Below are 17,545 nucleotides of genomic sequence, written 5' to 3'. Positions count from 1 at the left end.
CCACTGGGCTAATGAGTTGCTTGCAGCTAGTATCTGAAATCTGTTGAGTGGGGCTTCAGACCAAAGTCTGTGGTCTTTCTTCCACACAACACAGCTTTTCCCCTTGGTAACCCTGGCAAACAGCAGCAGGGAACATTTCCCAGCAAGAGACTCTCAGATGCTAGACCAATAGTTCATGCAAAAGAGGATGGAGAAAAGGGATCAAAAGTAATTTCTAGATTCCAATGAGGGATATAAGAAGAAAAGGCCACACATGGTGGTGGCATGCATGTAATCCAAGCACTTGGGAGGCAGAAACAGGAAGACTGCAAGTTTGATGTCAGCCTTAAACTTGCCAATTTAGCCCAGGGCCCACCTCTAAAAAACTATCAAACAACGATGATTAAAAAAACAAAAACAAAACTAGAAGTCAATGAGTTAAATTCTCACCCCAAACTTAGAAATTGAGAGGAAAAAAAATATTTGTTAAGAATTTAGATCAAAAGAATGAAAGGAAATGACAGGTCAAATCAGAAATAAATGAAATTTTTGTTTTTAATATACATGGGGGTGGGGGATGCTGAGAATGTGTCTCAGTGACAAAGTGTTTGCCTTGCATGCATGAGGCCCTGGGTTCAATTCCTTAACACCATATAAATAGAAAAAGCCAGAAGTGGCACTGTGGCTCAAGTGATAGAGTACTAGCCTTGAGCTGAAGAGTTGAGGGACAGCGCCCAGGCCCAAGCCCAGAGTTCAGGTCCCACAACCAACAAAACAATAAAATAAAACACACACACACACACACACACACACACACACTCACACACACAGAGGTATACAAAGGGAGCTGGGTATGTGGCTTAATGGTAGAGTGTTTGCCTAGCATGCATGAAGCCCTGGGTTCAATTCCTCAGTACCACATAAACAGAAAAAGCCAGAAGTGGCACTGTGGCTCACAGTGGTAGAGCACTAACCTTGAGCAAAAAAAGCTCAAGGACAGTGCCCAAGCTCTGAGTTCAAGTCCCAGGATTGGCCATACGTGTGTGTGTGTGTGTGTGTGTGTGTGTGTGTGTGTGTGTGTTGTGTGTGTGTGTATATATATATATATACATATATATATGCACTCACATATATATACACATATTTACATATTAACACATATGTTTTTATATATGTATACACACAGACACAATTAGAGTATTGTTGAAATATGAATAAAGAAAAGGAAAGAATACATAAATTTGTATTTCTAGGGGAAAAAAGAGAAACCAACAATAAGATACAATCACCATTTTGGTGGGGTTTTTTTGGTCAGTCGTGGGGCTTGAACTCTGGGCTTGGGTACTGTCCCTCCACTCTTCAGCTCAAGGCAAGCACTCTCCTACTTGAGCCACAGCACCACTTCCAGTTTTCTAGTGGTTTATTGGAGACAGGCCCAAAGAAACACAGGTGCCATGGTTTCCCTTATTTGTAATAACTAGTATATGTCTGAGTCAAGCAGAAAAGGTCAGATAAGTTGATGTTAGGGAAATGAACCCTAAGATATGTATTCAAATGGCTTTTTCTTTTATGCGATTGTTTCTAACACATTTATAAGATTATTTCTTTGTTGCTTTGTACGTCCCTCCCCCACGGCATAATCCGTGCTTTCACTGTATTTGATGTCAGAATAATTTGTGGAGGGGAAGAGAAAAAACAAATCATTTAAATAGGGATACAGGTGGACCCATTGCAACAATGAGATGTACAAGTCGTTACGTTGAAAACGAACTTTACAACTTTGGGGGGGGGAGGGTTGGGGGGGGGACGGGCGGGGGGGGGGATGGAAGGGGAAACAAAGGAGGAGGCTACAATGCTTGATAAGAAATGTACTCATTATCTTGCCCATGTAATTGTAACCCTCTGTACAGTATTTTCACAATAAAAAAAAAGTCTCACGAACTTTCCTGCCAGGGCTGGCTTTGAACTGTGATCCTCAGATCTCAGCCACCTGAGCAGCTAGGATTACAGGCATGAGCCACCAGCACCCCAGCAAATCACTATTTTTAAAAGACAAAGATAACAAAGGTGTAAGGGCATCACAAACCATGCAGAGGCAAAGCAATATGGTCTGCTCATTTCTATACTTAGGAAAAATTCCTATTTCATACCTAAAACAGTTAAAGGGCTCAGATATAATAGTGTGATACCTAGATTCTACTTGATTATTGAAAAATGGTAGGATGATGGTGATGATTTTTAAAAAATCCACTCCTCTTGTACATGTGTATTTTTTAGCTCTTGTTAGAAGCCATAGTGAAAGCATTTGTTAGAAGACATAGTAAACTGCAATATACTTAGAGGAAATAAAATAAGTTGACTATTGATAAAATGGCAATTATCTGACTAGTTAAGAAAATAAATGTGATTCAGAGCTTGTTCATTTGGGCATGGAGAATTAACTATAAATGAATAATGTATACAGTGAGTTAAAAGTAAATATTCACCACATTTCCAGACAGCTACTCTGCAGCACACAGATCTTAACATCCTATTAAAATGGAAGCAGAACTGGAAGCAAATCCAATGACATCTGATCGTGCTCTAGAGATGAAGGTCAAAACATTCCTTCTGTATAACTATTCTTTTTTCAATACACACAGCGGACTAAAACAACACCTGCTATTACGTGATGTGTCCAATGGAAAAAAAAACCCTCTCTGTAAGTCTTGCCAAGTATGGGCTATATTAAAAGGAATGGAATTTGATAAGAAATATCCAATTATTAACTCATCCATGCATAAGAAAGCCTGTCAGCCACCAATTCCAACAGACACTATTTTCCAAACACAACAATTTACAAATACATTTAAAACATTAGAGACCCATAACTCAGCATTCCATTTAAAAATAAACAAATATCTTTAGAGTTCCCGAAAGGGTAAGGCTTAAACTATATAGGGCTAGTCTTACATACAGATACACTAGATGCCACAAAGCCTCTCCCAATTCTGCGAATTCTGTGAAAAATGTTTTTAACTTTTAAGATGAATACTTTCACATTCCCATCCAATTCATTATATTTGAGTGTATTGCTGCTAATTTGTCATTTCACAATTTGGCTATCAAAGGCCAGTTTCATATATATGTGTATGTGTATGGTGGTAAAGTATTCTCATTTTCCCTTCAATTGAGATAAGATCTCATGAAAATGATGATAAGATCTTCATGGAAAGAATGTGAGATTTAAGTCTATACTAAACAATGTTCCTCCTTTTTTCCAGTTTAAGAAGACATCATCAATTCCTCCAGTTTCTAAAGAAAACCAGCACATGAGCACTTTCTTCAGAAATGTTGATACAATGAGAAAAGACAACAAGAGTTATATTTGTGCACATATATACATATGGGTGTGTATATAATATAATCTGTGTTTTCTAAGACAACCCTAGTGTACCTGATTACTCCAACAGAGACCTGGGTTGTGAGGACTAAAGATCATATCTCAGAATGAGTCCCAGAAGAATGTGGGGATACAGGTTAAGCAGCCATCAGGAAGTTGGCTCTTTTTTTGTAAATTGTTTAACAGCCAAAAAAAATGATACCAGTGGCAAAGAAAGGAGCCAAAACACATTCCTTTTATGGTGCGACAACATTTTGTGTAAGACTGGCCTCTTTTCTTCTTCTTTTTCTTTTTTAATCAGGCAATGCCTAGGAACCCAGTCCGAGCAGGCTGGGGCAGACAGGGACTTCTGATGAATAAACCATGGCCCAAAGGGTTGTGGTTTCACCAGGGAAAAGTAAAACCACTTGCCCAAGTTCTGGAAGCAGAATGACTGAAGTCTGTAAAGAACTGAACTTTCCTTTTTGGGCAGCCTCTATTCCTGAACCTCCATAAGATAAGACTTCTAAGCCAAGGTCCCTACTCTTAGATTTATAACACTCCAACTATTGCCAAGACCTTTGCCATTCTCTTTTCTTTTCTTTTTTTTTTTTTGGTTGGTCGTGGGGCTTGAACTCTGGGCTTGGGCGCTATCCCTGCACTCTTTCAGCTCAAGGCGAGTGCTGCTCCACCACTTGAGCCACAGCACCACTTCCAATTTTCTAGTGGTTTATTGGAGGTAAGAGTCTCACAGTCTTTCCTGCCCGGGCTGGCTTTGAACCACAATCCTCAGATCTCAGCCTCCTGAGTATCTAGGATTTCAGCCACCGGTGCCCAGCTCCATTCTCTTTTCTTAATGTATATATTATTTATGAACTTCATCAACAACTACCTTTCCAACAACTTAAAACAGATTTTAAACTTCTCAGTGTTTCAAGCTCCAGATGTTTGTTCCTAGATAGGAACACGTCTTACCTACTCACCTTTATTGTTCTTGGCCACATTTCTTGGACTTAGATACTTTCTAACAGGAAGACACACAGTGGCACATACACTACACTAATAGACCCTTTTGTTATGAACACCAAGAAGCAAAGATTAAAAGGCCAGATCCTTCAAACACAGATTACATAAACAGCAATAGATCAATTTCCTCTACAAAGATGACATTTCCATCATGTGAGAAAGTGGAGGAAAACATTTTGGTGCTTTTAATTGCATTTCACGGTAAAGTTTTATTTCTTTTATGTGTTAATCAAACCCACCTCTAGCCTAACACATAAATGGAGTTGTTGGCACCAGTCATATGGCATTTAATAAAACATCACTGAGAAGAGTATGCCAGCCAAGAAAATAAGCTGTGGCATGACACCCCCACTACCAAAACCATCATTATTGTCACCAGCATCATTGAAAATTTAGGGCTGTATTCCCCAGAGAATCAACAGGGAATGTTTCCCATAAATTCATCATACTTTTATATGGTATCTATCTCACTTTGGAGTGTATAAAACTAGTGATTTCTACATACGGTTTATTAAGAGAGAGGGAAAAATCAGAATCCAGTGAGCATGGGGATGGGATTGTAGCACAATAGCAAACCAAGTGTGTGTCTTACACTATGGCTTTGGTTCCATCCCCAGCACCACCAAAAAAATTAATACTACGGTATTAATCTTTAAATTTTATTGTAAAGGTGTATACAGAAGGGTTACAGTTACATGCTTCAGGTAATGGGTACATTTCCTTTTAAACAGTGTCATTACCTCCCTCATTCTTTCCCTGTTTTTCCTCTCCCCACTTCCATCCCCCAAAGTTGGCAAATGTTTAATTTCTAAGTACTGGTAAAGCTTGAAAAGCTACTTGTTTGTACTACTTGATCTAATAACAAGTCATTTTCCCAGGTTAACAGAAATAAGAGGGAAACCCTTAAGAAACATAGCAAGGAAAATGCTTTGAGCTGCTCATAACTAGATGAGCTTGCCTGTTTATTTGAGCTCTTTCACTCAATAGTATTCTGAGTTCCTCCTCATTAGCAGCTGAAAGACAGCTGGACATTGAGGCTAGTTTGAGGACAGAAGACTACACAGATAGCACTGCCATATGGATGATAAATCACTGAACATCTTAGAAGAGATAATAATTTAATTAGATGCCACCAGTGTTATCTAGATGCCACTACATTTGTGCAATCAACTAGGTGTAACAGTTACCCACTATTACAAGAATAATCCGAGTTACTCGGAAGGTTGAAATCTGTAGGACTATGGTTCAAAGCCAGTGTAGGCAGAATAATCCCCAAGAGTCCACCTCCAAGTAGCGAGCAAATTGTCAGACTTAAAAACTAAGCCAAATGAGAGTTCCTGACCTAGTTTAATTGTAACTGATGAAAGAAAAAGAAATAATTAAAGAAAAAAGGGTGTGTGGACGGGGGATGGAGTGTAGTTCAAGTAGTAGAGTTTCTGCCTAGCAATCACAAGATCTTGAGTTCCAATCACAATTCTCCCAGAAGAAATCAAATAAAACTGAAAGAATTATTTCTTGGAAAAATCTTGTCATACTGGCATTCAAGGAAGTAACACCACAAGCAACAGTAAAGGCTCTATAAACATTCTACATTTCTTAAATAGTCTCTGTATGTTTAACTTCAGAAGGCGATCAGAAAGCGCTCAGAAAAAAAATGATAGAAATGAAAGAGTCATTATTTGGTGCTTAATAACTTCATTTGATTGCACTTTTTATAGTGAACCTACCTCAAGTTCAAGTAGGTCAGCATCTGCAAATTGACAATGGCCTCAGGAATGACTCTGATACAATTGTGATAAAGATTAAGGATTTCCAGTGACACGAAATGGCACAATTCCATTGGAACTTCAACCAGTCTGTTTTTAGATAAATCTATGAAAAAAGGAAAACAATTGTCAATAAATGTTTAACATACTCAATATAAAGTTATAATAGCACCACTGTATTTGCACCTCTATTACTAAAGCATGGTGATTGCTATTTCTTAGCCAAATTAAAAAATACGTGAAATAAAGAAGAATGAACAAAAACATAGTTACAACTTTTTTCAGTTTCCTCATTTGTAAACCTGGCCAACAAAGGGAACTTTATACTCTATCTGAAAATTATCTCAAACTTAGTCTACCTTAGACAAGTATATGACACAGGTATTTACCCTAATTATTCATTCAATGTTGCATTCATCACAGATATCTTTCCAAACATGGTATAATCTCTTTTTATATACAAGGAACATGCCTCTTCTATCTTCTGCAAAGGGGCCATATAATAGACATTAAATATTTTATTCACTAGAATTACTTAGTACCTATTTATAATACTGAGATAAATCAAGGGTGCCTATTAAGATCCAACACTGTGTCTCTGCTTGATCACCGGTAGAGGAGAAGGCCACTGACCTAACTTGCAAACATGACAGACATGAACATTCTGCAGAGCAATGCAAAACATCTGGCAGGCATTATAGGGTCGCCATCCTAACAACAAAATGATGGTAACATCCTTCATATAAAAGTGGGAATGGCAGGCATAACCACCATGTAACATAAACCACCACTCTTGAAAACAACAATGGTAGCTCACTTCAGCCTGCACCAGGAGGGTCTCACTCAGTATGAACTGAAGATGGGCAGTAAACAATAGGTAACAGAGACCTAAGGAATCACATCATGACCAGAGTGGTAGGGAGTCAAAAGACAGGCAAGTCAATACCATAAATGAACTAAAAGTCAAAAAAAGTCGCCTTCCCTGATAGGCCTTACAACAAATAAATTCACTAATATTCAAAACAGGATGGGGAAGGGAGTATTGCAACATGGAATAATTCTGATCATACCTAAATGAATATTATTACTACCTCCATCAAAAAAGGGGAGGTGAGGTATAGTACTGATATTATGCCCTAAAGAGGTATACGAAAGAACTACATTTGAACCTTGTTTTAAATATTGACATATACCCTAACTTTCAAACTAACAAACATTTTACCTAAAATATCAATATGCTACAAATAAGTGGGGTTTACTCTATAAGTACCTCTATTTCTTCAACAATTCATGATATAAATGGAGCATAAGTGTAATACTGTATATATAAATATATATACATAAATGGAGCAGAAGTTTAATAGTGTGTGTATATATATGAAACAGAATATAAGTTTAATAATGTGGGTGCATGTATGTGTGTGTGTGTGTGTGTGTTGTATATATACATATATATAAAATCACCCCAAGAATACTAAAAAGGAATTTGGCAAAACACTATAACAGCCTTATTAGGGCATCTTTTATTTATTTAGTTAGTTAGTTAGTTAGTCAGAGGTGGGGCCTGAACTCTGGGCCTGAGCACTGTCCCTCAGATTTTCAGCTCGGGACTAGCACTCTACCCCTTGAGCCACAGCGCCACTTCTGGCTTTTTCTACTTATATGGTGCTAAGGAATGGAACCAGTGCCTCAAGCATGCAAGGCAAGCACTCTACCACTGGGCCCCTTTCCAGCCCCTAGGGCATGTTTTATATCATGAAATCAGCCATTAAACTTACAATTCTTTGAGCTTCCATGATTTTAGTGAGTGCTACTTTCATCACCATGTATCACTTTTAGAATATTTTCAAATATTTGCATTTATACAATTACCTAACTAAAAGGAGTTTATCACACACACACACACACATACACAAATTCATGCACATTAGAAAAAGAATGGATTTACTGCTAAATATTAAAAACAAGAAATGTTTCCATTAGATAACAACAATTTAAAAAAAGTTAAAAAGCAAAAAAGAGGGAAAAGTCAGCTTACAGGAAAGTGAACACAAATGGTTCATAAGCATATGAGGAAAGATCTTCCTTCTTGCCGTTGGAAGAACACACAATACAACTACACAGAATGTTGTTTTTGTTTTGGGGTGTTTTTTTTAACCTATCTCAACAGTGGAGAGAAAATATTTTCTCACACATAATGAAGACAGAATGAGGGACATGCAAATAAAGACATTTTTGCAGTCTATCAGAATTACAGGTGGGTCGAGGAGAAATGAAGAGGTATAGATCAAAGAGATAAGGTTACGGTTAAGGGGGGTGGGTGAGTAAATATAGAGGAGCACTATCCAGTTGGAACTATGGCAATATTGGAGATAATGAGTTATATACTAGAGGTCTGCTGAGAGTCTATTTTAGAAGCGCTTCTTTGACGTCAGCACGAAGGTAACTATGTGAGATGACATACATCTTCACTTGCTTGACAGTAGTTACTACCATACTGCATGTATGTATCACAAAACATCAAGTTCTACACCTAAGTGTACACAATTAACAAGAACAAATGTACATATGCTTCCACCTAGCCTACAGGTATACATGTCCAAATGACGTATTTTTTGCATAGTTTGAAACAGTATAAGAAAGCAATTTAAAGACCAAGAGAGGGCTTGTTAAATATTCATCGACTATTAATAAATATTATAATGATTCAAAGATTAAATCAACCAATAAATATTAATAGAGTATTAATTCCATCTCATGTAATAGAATAAATTAGTATCATCATCTCCTGAATACTAATACTCTACAGCTATTAAAATGAATGAAGGAGCTCCCTATGGACTGATATGGAACAACCTCCAAAATGTACTGGAATGTTATTGAAAAGCCAGGTACAGAACAGTCACTAAAGCGTCTGTGTTTCATGGTGGACAGTTACACACGATTCAACCATAAATTATTTCTAGAGAGTCATGCAAGAAACTGGTAAAGGCAGTTGGTTTTGGAAGAGTTTCGCGGTGTTAAGAAGTGAGCAGAACATACTCACTGAGAATGTTTTTTACCTACAAAGATTTCAATGCATGTTTTATCTAACTGCCTATATTACTAAACATTAGTTAAAAGGTACATGTATGCCTACATTTCTATTGTTTTTTGTTGTTGTTTTTGTCATCATGGGGCTTGAACTCTGGGCCTGAGTGCTGTCCCTCAGCTCTTCAGCTCAAGGCGAGCGCTCTACCACTTGAGCCACAGTGCTACATCTGATTTTCTAGTGGTTTATTTGAAGAGTCTCACGGACTTTCCTGCCTGGGCTGGCTTTGAACCACGATCCTCAGATCTCAGCCTCCTGAATAGCTAGGATTACAGGCGTGAGCCACCGGCGCCCGGCAGCCTACATGTCTAAATTTAAAAAGAACCTCCCCATCAGAAAAAAGTACCAGGAAATGGGTACTAGGTAAAGGTGGAAGAGTGCCATGGAAAGAAGGGTAGACAAATGAAGGGGAGAAGCAGGGAGAATGCAGTCAACAATTAATTGTGTATATCACAAAATTAAGAATAAGTGAAGGGGTGGCTTGAAGGGGGAGGGGAAGATGTTGAAGGGATGACACAGATCAGACACATCATATACATGAACTACTTTGTTTCATGGCAAACAATTCAATACATATCCTAAAAAATTAAGGAAAGTGAGGGAAGGGATGGGCTGGGGTGAGGTGAGAACATTGAAAGGAGTGACAAGGATCATAATGCACTGTTTTCATAAACTGCTGTGTTAAAGGCAACTCCTTTGTACAACTAAAGCTAGTAGTACAAAAGATGGTATTTTTTTAATCTTATTTTCCAACTAAAAGAAAAGGTTGAAGCAAGTTTTGTATCTTGAATGCTTCCGACTAAAACAGAAAGGAGACTTCCAGAAATCTCTTCACTAACTATGTGCTACTCAGCTGGAAATTTGCCCAGAAAACTCAAATGTGTTGTTTCCTTCGAGTTCCACTCAAAGAAGAAAATTCCAATGAAGTATCTTCAGAAGCAACTCAGATACCCAGTCTGCTCTTTCCATTACCATTTACAACACGGATTTTATTTGCTCGCCTCCCTTCTTATCTTCTCCTCCACAATCTCCAAGTTTGAGGGGAAAGTTCAGCATTTTTCCTTCCTGTAATTACTTCCTTGGCAGTCCGACTGCATCCCAGAGGCAGGTGCCGAGTTGAGGGCCCCTCTGAGGCTCTGGAAAGTGGAATTTTTAGTTCTGCCTACTGAAAGGAAAAGGAGGCAGGGTACTCCTGATCAAACGCTCATTTTGCCCTCTTCTGAAATTGTATCCAAACTCTTCTCTTTAAGTCTTACTTATAATTGCGCTATTCTGTATGCACTCTTTCAAGGATCCTTTTTTTCTTAAGCTTCAGCTATGCATTCCAAAAAGATAACATTCGGAGGTGCTGACGTGCAATCTGCCTTAGGCAGACGTGTATATCCACTGAGTTAGTGAGGACTTACTTGTGCCATAGCCCCCCCGTCAATCTGGGTTTGCATCACAGTTACTGCATTAGAAGAGAACATTCTGTACTGCAGAATCTACACATAGCCTAGACTCGGCATATATACAAAAAACAGTTGCCTAGCTCAGCATGATTTAAACTCAACAAAACTGAAAAAGAAAAAAAGCAAAACAAAACAAACGCTTTCTATAAGAAAGAATGGCATTGCTCCATTTGTTAGGAAGTGGAAAGACTTAGAAAAAATTCTATTAAGTGAAGTAAGCCAAGCCCAAAGAAACATAGGTCCCACGCATCGTTTCCCTTATTTGCAATAACTAGTATATATCTAGGACAAGCAGAAAAGACCAAAAGCTATGTACATATGACCATATAAGATGATGTTAAGTGAAATGAACCCCAAGATAGGGACACAAATGTCTTTTTTCTTTCTTGCTATTGCTTCTAATATATTTATAATGTACCATGTGATTTTTTTGTTGCTTTGTATGTTCCTCCCCCACAGTATAACCCCTGTTTTCATTGTATTTGATGTCAGTGCCCTGCATTTTGTATTTACACTTCTCTAATTCAGGGAGGGGAAGGGAAAAAACAAAATGCTTAAATAAGGATACAGGTTGACCCATTATAACAATGTACAAAACACTATGTTGAAAATGAACTTTACAACTTCGGCAGAGGGTGGGAGGGTGGGAAGGGTAGTTGTGGAGGTAGGAAGGAAGAGAAGGGATGGTAGGGGGAAAACAGAGGAGGAGGCAACAATACTCAATAGGAAATGTACACATTATCTTGCTCATGTAACTGTAACCCCTCTGTGTAGCATTTTTACAATAAAAAACATACCAAAAAAAGCTCTCTGTAAGTATTCCATAAATATGTACCATAATCACATGGTTTCTAAATGAAAACCCACGTGGGCCTACTTTCAAGGAGCTGAAATTTTACAAATAAAGATGAGGTAAACCCAGAATGAACCCTGAGGCAGGATGGTACTGAGATGGACTTTGGGTAAAGGAAAGCAAACAGAGTAGGTAAAGTTTGTCTGCTAGCAAATGGTTCACCACTGCATCACCATCAACCTAGAGATGAGAAGTCAGCTGAGAGATTGGATTTTAGAGGTGACTACATAAAGCTTTGGAAGTGAAAATCCTGACCCAGATTGCAACCTATACCAACCTCACATAACCACTGCTACAGTGAATGCATTTGCAAGGACCTAACCTGTTTTCACTACTTGTCTTTGGAGCATCATTTAATTCTCAATTAATTTTGTTAGCAGAAGAGAAAAAAAGAGAATGTAAAAAAAAATGGGTAGGTTTGCTTTCCAAAGTTTTGCTAATGTGGACATCATCTTGAATGTTGGGGAACACTGTAGCCCATAATGAGGAAGATGCCCAGAAAAGGGGTTAGTCAGCCTGGATGAAGATGTTTTGCAACGTTTGTATTCTGAAGTGGATAATCCAATTATAAACAATGAAGTGGGGGAGATAGCATTGAAAGGTGTTCAAAATGTTTCCTGATGCCAAAATGAGTGAAGTAGAATGAAGTCTAGGATGAGAAGAAGAAAAGGAAGAAAGGAGGGAGAGAAGAAATATGGGAGAGAAAGAGAGACCAATGTGGGGGATAAAATTCACAGGTAACAAACAAACGCTAGGAAGATAATTCCTATGTTTATCTTGAATGACAGCCAAAATGAAGGGGCAGGGACCAATGGGTTAAGGACTGGAAAGACTCGGTAGGATTTGAGTAACACAGAACTCTTTAAGAGGTGATGATAAATACGGGCAAAGAACGTGTTCTCATGCTTGTTGTTTATTGCCCCGAGTCTTTCACAAATAAGTCGAGCTATCAAAGAATCAGCTGTGAGCTCTTTTGCTAAATAAAATATATGCCTAGTGTTTCTCAGCCTTGTTGGCACAATGGAGTTTCCAGGAGAGGGTGGTTTTTGTTTGTTGGTTTTGTTGGTTTGGTTTTTTTCTGAAAGCCTGGGGCTCAAGATCAAAATTTCTTAGTGAAACTTGGCCCTCCCAAGCCCTTAAGAAGGCCACTGGGGCCTATTTCTCCACAGAAATCCCTGACAAAATGGCCCACCCTATCTCAGCTTTCCAGCCTCAGGCCCACCACTCTCCCTGGGGCAGAGAGTCCGGCCCAGGAAGACCTCAGGATAAGTTTACCAAAATACAATTTGGGAAAGAAAAATCTTACTCAAATCAGAGTTAATCATTGCTAGATTTGATGCCTACTCCAACTTCCTTTTCAGCTTTGGATACAATTTGAAAGACAAAAACAGCTAACTGGAATGAAGTTTTGTACCTTTTGAATTGGTCACAATCAAAGAAAATGAATTTTATCTTTTCCTCCATAAGTCAGAATGAGGAGAAGCAAGTGGAGTTGTAATCCCAGTTATATGCATCACTACAGACCAGAGAGATTAGGTTACTTGTCTAAGGACACAGATCTAGTGGCAGAGCCAAGAACTAATCTAAATTAGTTTACCCCTAAACTCCTGCCTTGAACCTTTCCAGATTCAGCCTGAAAGAACTATAAATTAAGTAAAATTCATTGTTTGTAAGGATTTGGGAGTTGGGGAGGGAGGGGGAGTTGTGTGTGTGTGTGTGTGTGTGTGTGTGTGTGTGTGTGTGTGTGTTTTGGGGGGGGTTTTGTGTGTGTGTGTGTGTGTGTGTGTGTGTATGTGTGTATGGACGCACATGCCTGTGCACTGATACTGGGGCTTGAACTCATTCTGTTTTTATTTTTTTCCTCAAGGCTGATGCTCTACCACTTAAGCCACAGCTCTATTTCTGGCTTTTGTGCTGGTTAACTGGAGATAAAAGTCTGATGGACTCTCCTCCCTAGGCTGACTCTGAACCACAAACTCAGCCTCCTGAGTAGCTAAAATTACAGGTATGAGCCACTGGCCCCTAGCCTGTTCATAAGAATTTATCTTGTAAAAAGAAAAAAAAAAGTTAACAAAACCGCACTCATTGCTTGATAAGCAGAAATTTAGAACACTCCATAGCCCTGTACTAAAAAGAAGCTGATCTCTGACCAGATCCCTAATGATCTTTCCAGAAGAAGGAGTGTGGGTCTGCCTTTGTCCTCCATCCAGCCATGCTGGGCGTGTCTGCCCTTCTTGAAACCCACGCTGGGGTTTTATCCTGCAAGCGGAGCTGGGTATATACACCCCATCTCTGTGCAAACATGCCCCTGCTACAAACCGGAACGTCCAAAACTATGTCCTCCCACTTCCGCTGCTTAATTGAATAATTCACATGAAAGCTGTGCAGCCTCAAATAAAACAATAAGTATCACCACTGCCAAAATAAGCTTTTCAGATCCCTAAAATAAAGTAGCCAAATGAATAAAAATAAGCAGGGTAGGGTAGAAAAACAGCCTGTGGAATCTGCTGTGCTGTAGGCATGCTCACAGGGCTAGCTTGTTTTTGTACCAGAAAGGAAAAGTGGAGGCTCAAGAGGAACTGGAGGAGGCCCTCACTCCAGCAGCAATATCCTGCGTTTGCAGCCACGGTACACACATTCAGCACTGATGTTGCAGGGTGACATCTGTCAGGAGAAAGGCCTCATCATCATCATCATGACCCCTTCAGCAGATGAGTCCACAGACATATTCTCATGGAAATTTAACTTCAGAATACAGTAATCCCCTTTGTAGATGGACACAACCAAGACCCCCAACAGACAACGACAATGATAACTGGCTGCAATGACCTACTGAAAGGAGTAGACTAGGTGATACAATAAAGCCCTCAGAGCAGGGCCTGACACAGAGCAAAAGTACTATAGAATAATCTCTACAAATGTGTTTGTTACAAGCAGGTTCCATGAGACACCAAGTAATAAAGTCTGAGATGAACAGATGAAAACTTAATTGTTAAGCACATACAGCTCCCATCCTGTGCAAACCAAACCGATCATACTCCTGTGTAAGTGAAAAATCTATGAAGGTTTCCCTTCCTCCCTAAATTAGACTGGACACTTTGATCTAATTCTCCACTGGTCAGCATCTCCCTTCCCCCATTCATCACAGCCACAGCCGTGAGGGCTTGATACACCTGCCCCTGAGGAGATGATAGAAAACACAGGAGTTGCAGTGTCTGGATCTTAGTATGTGACAGATGAAACAAACACTCCCTAGATCATGCCTCCTGCTCTAACTATCTCAGTGTAAAAAGGACAAGAAATTTAGCTTTAGTGGAATTGTAGAAAGAAATATGCATACAGAACATTGCAGGAATGGGGTTTCTAAGAGTACAGAATAATCCCAGGGCTGCCTGGCAGGTACTACAGGGCTCTCCTGGGTCAGGTATCCTTGACAGCAAGCTGAGGGCAGCTGTCCACATGCAGGCAGGAGACCTGGTTCCTGGGAGTATAAAGGGGAGCACAGAATCCTCTGAAACTTTCCATTGCAAGGCCTTTCCCTAAAAGGAAACATTTAAATGAAGTCCAACAGAAAGAAATAAATCTTCCCAATCCACTAGAGTAAATAACCGATCTGCTAGTCAGATAACCTGTTACGCTGCTTCCTAACCTTTGGAATGGGTCATGTTAAAGAAACAGAAATGAAGAATGAAGATAGCAGTATTATTTAGAAATAGGAACCCTACAGCAATCAAAATTTAAACCACAGGTGGTCAACAGAGGCAGAGGGTGGAGAAGTGAATGCAGTAGAGAAATGGTGTGAGGGCTTACCTGCTTTCATTCCTGAGTTAAAAGCAAGGTCTCGGGGACGGCCACAGTGCATATAAGCATCTTACAGAAGTATGTCTAATTCACTGAGCATATCTGCTCATGTTCCACCTCAGTGCATTTGTCAGTCAAAAAGTTACAGCTCACTAGTGGCTCATGCCTGTCATCTTTACTACTCAGAAGGCTGAGGATCCTGGTTTAAAGCCAGCCCAGGTAGGAAAGTCAGTGAGACTCTTACCTTCAATTAACCACCAAAACGCCACAAGTTCAGAGTTGGAGCTCAAGTGGTAGAACACTAGCCTTTAACCTGGAACAGTGGCCAGACTAAGTGCAAGCCCCAGAACTGGTGTGTGTGTGCATGTACACGCGCACATACACACATACAACTCAGTAGGAGAACATTTGCTTTACATGTCTGAAGCCCTGAGATCCATTCCAGCATGGCAAAACAAATTGCATCCAAACTCATTTGTATAGATACATACATGCATTGTATACATACATAATACGTCTATCTTGCAGCTCTGGTTGCAGAGCACGTATCTAACTGCAGAGGGCCAGGAAAAGTCATCACCTTGGTGAGCTTCTCAGCAGTTAAATCATGGGTGCTGGAGCAAGGCTCACAGTGGCTATATGGTACCTTCCCAAACCTTCTCACCCTAAGAAAACCACCCCTGCATCCACTCACTTGTTTGGTCACTCTCTGGATGTCTTATATGGGGCAGACATACCATAAAGGATAGTACACAGACAGACTGAGTGAGCCTCAATATATAACCTGAAGTAACTGAAAGAGGAGATAGACAGGGGAGATAGACAAGTAAAGGAAATGTGCAATGATTAGATCTACATTTATCAGCATGATGAAATCTTAACTCTGTCAACAAAGGTTGAGAAAGGCTTCCAAAAGGCATGGACCTGTAGGTGAGTCTCTGGATATGTATCTGGCATCTTGCTATGGCAGACAGGTTAATTTATTCCAGAATAACAGGCACAACCTGGTCAAAGAATGAAGGGAAGGGCATCTCTACAAGGAGCCACTACAGGTATGAGGCCAGGGCCCAGGCAGTGATGTCTAACAGAGAGCAATCCATGGAACAACATCTCCATAGATCAAGGGGAAATAATGGGGTGAGAATTAAGGTGAAGACAGCTGATATGGAAAGGAAGAGTAGATAGGAGAAACATTTGTGATGAGCAATTTATAGAGCTTGGCGGTACATTGAACATGGAATATGAAAAGAAAGAGCTGAGGGTTAACTGGAAGCTTCTGATCGGGGTGATGGCCAGAAATGTGCTATCTGATAAAAGGAATACAGAAAAGGAAATAGATTTGGCAGTGATGGTAGGAATGGAGAGGCATGATGAAGTTAGTTTCTAACACAGTGGTTTAAGATTCTCAATGAAGGAGCCATTAATAAGTGGGCTAAAGACTTAAAGAGAGACTTCTCTAAAGAAGAAATAAGAATGGACACATGAAGAAGTGCTCAACTTCTCTGGCCATAAAAGAAATGCAAGTCAAAACAACATTGAGATTCCACCTCACCCCAGTTAGAATGGCTATAATCAAGAACTCTAATAACAACAGATGCTGGAGGGGATGTGGACAGAAGGGAACCTTATTGCATTGTTGGTGGGAATGTAAACTTGTTCAACCACTCTGGAAAGCAGTATGGAGGTTCCTCAAAAGACTCCACATAGAGCTCCCTATGACCTAGCAATCCCACTTCTGGGCACTTACCCAAATGATCACAAACAAGACCATACTAAAGCTACCAGCACAGCTATGTTTATTGCAGCATTATTTACCATAGCGAAGATATGGAACCAACCCAGATGCCCCTCAATAGATGAATGGATCAAAAAATTTTGTGATTTGTACACACACACACACACACACACACACACACACACACACACAGAGGAATTCTATGCTTCCATCAGAAAGAATGACACCACTCCATTTGTCAGGAAATGGAAAGACTTGGGGGAAAAAAATCATATTAAGTGAAGTAAGCCAGACCCAAAGAAACATAGGTCCCATTGTTTCCCTCATTTGCAACAATTAGTGTACATCTAGAAAAATTTATCAGATGAGCAGAAAAGCTCAAAATCTATGTACATATGATCATAAAAGATGATGCTAAGCAAAATGAACCCATCTTTTTTTATTGTTGTTTTTAATGTACTGTGATTTTTTTGTTTCCTTTG

At 39.5% G+C, this 17,545-nt stretch overlaps 1 protein-coding gene across 2 annotated transcripts in view; it reads right to left on the bottom strand.

The window, feature by feature from the left end:
• Positions 1–17,545, bottom strand: part of Lrch1 (leucine-rich repeats and calponin homology (CH) domain containing 1) — a 167,005-nt gene that overhangs the window by 78,983 nt on the left and 70,477 nt on the right. For both annotated transcript variants that reach the window (XM_013010369.1, XM_013010377.1), the window contains exon 2: positions 6,094–6,238. In XM_013010369.1, coding sequence (XP_012865823.1) covers positions 6,094–6,238 — 145 coding nt within the window. The remainder of the gene's footprint in view (positions 1–6,093; positions 6,239–17,545) is intronic.

The sequence above is a fragment of the Dipodomys ordii genome, unplaced genomic scaffold (genome assembly GCF_000151885.1).
Source record: "Dipodomys ordii isolate 6190 unplaced genomic scaffold, Dord_2.0 Scaffold1, whole genome shotgun sequence".
NCBI classification, from domain to species: domain Eukaryota; kingdom Metazoa; phylum Chordata; class Mammalia; order Rodentia; family Heteromyidae; genus Dipodomys; species Dipodomys ordii.
The sequence above is the reverse complement of the archived record's forward strand: the minus strand, read 5'-3'. Positions and strand labels throughout refer to the sequence as shown.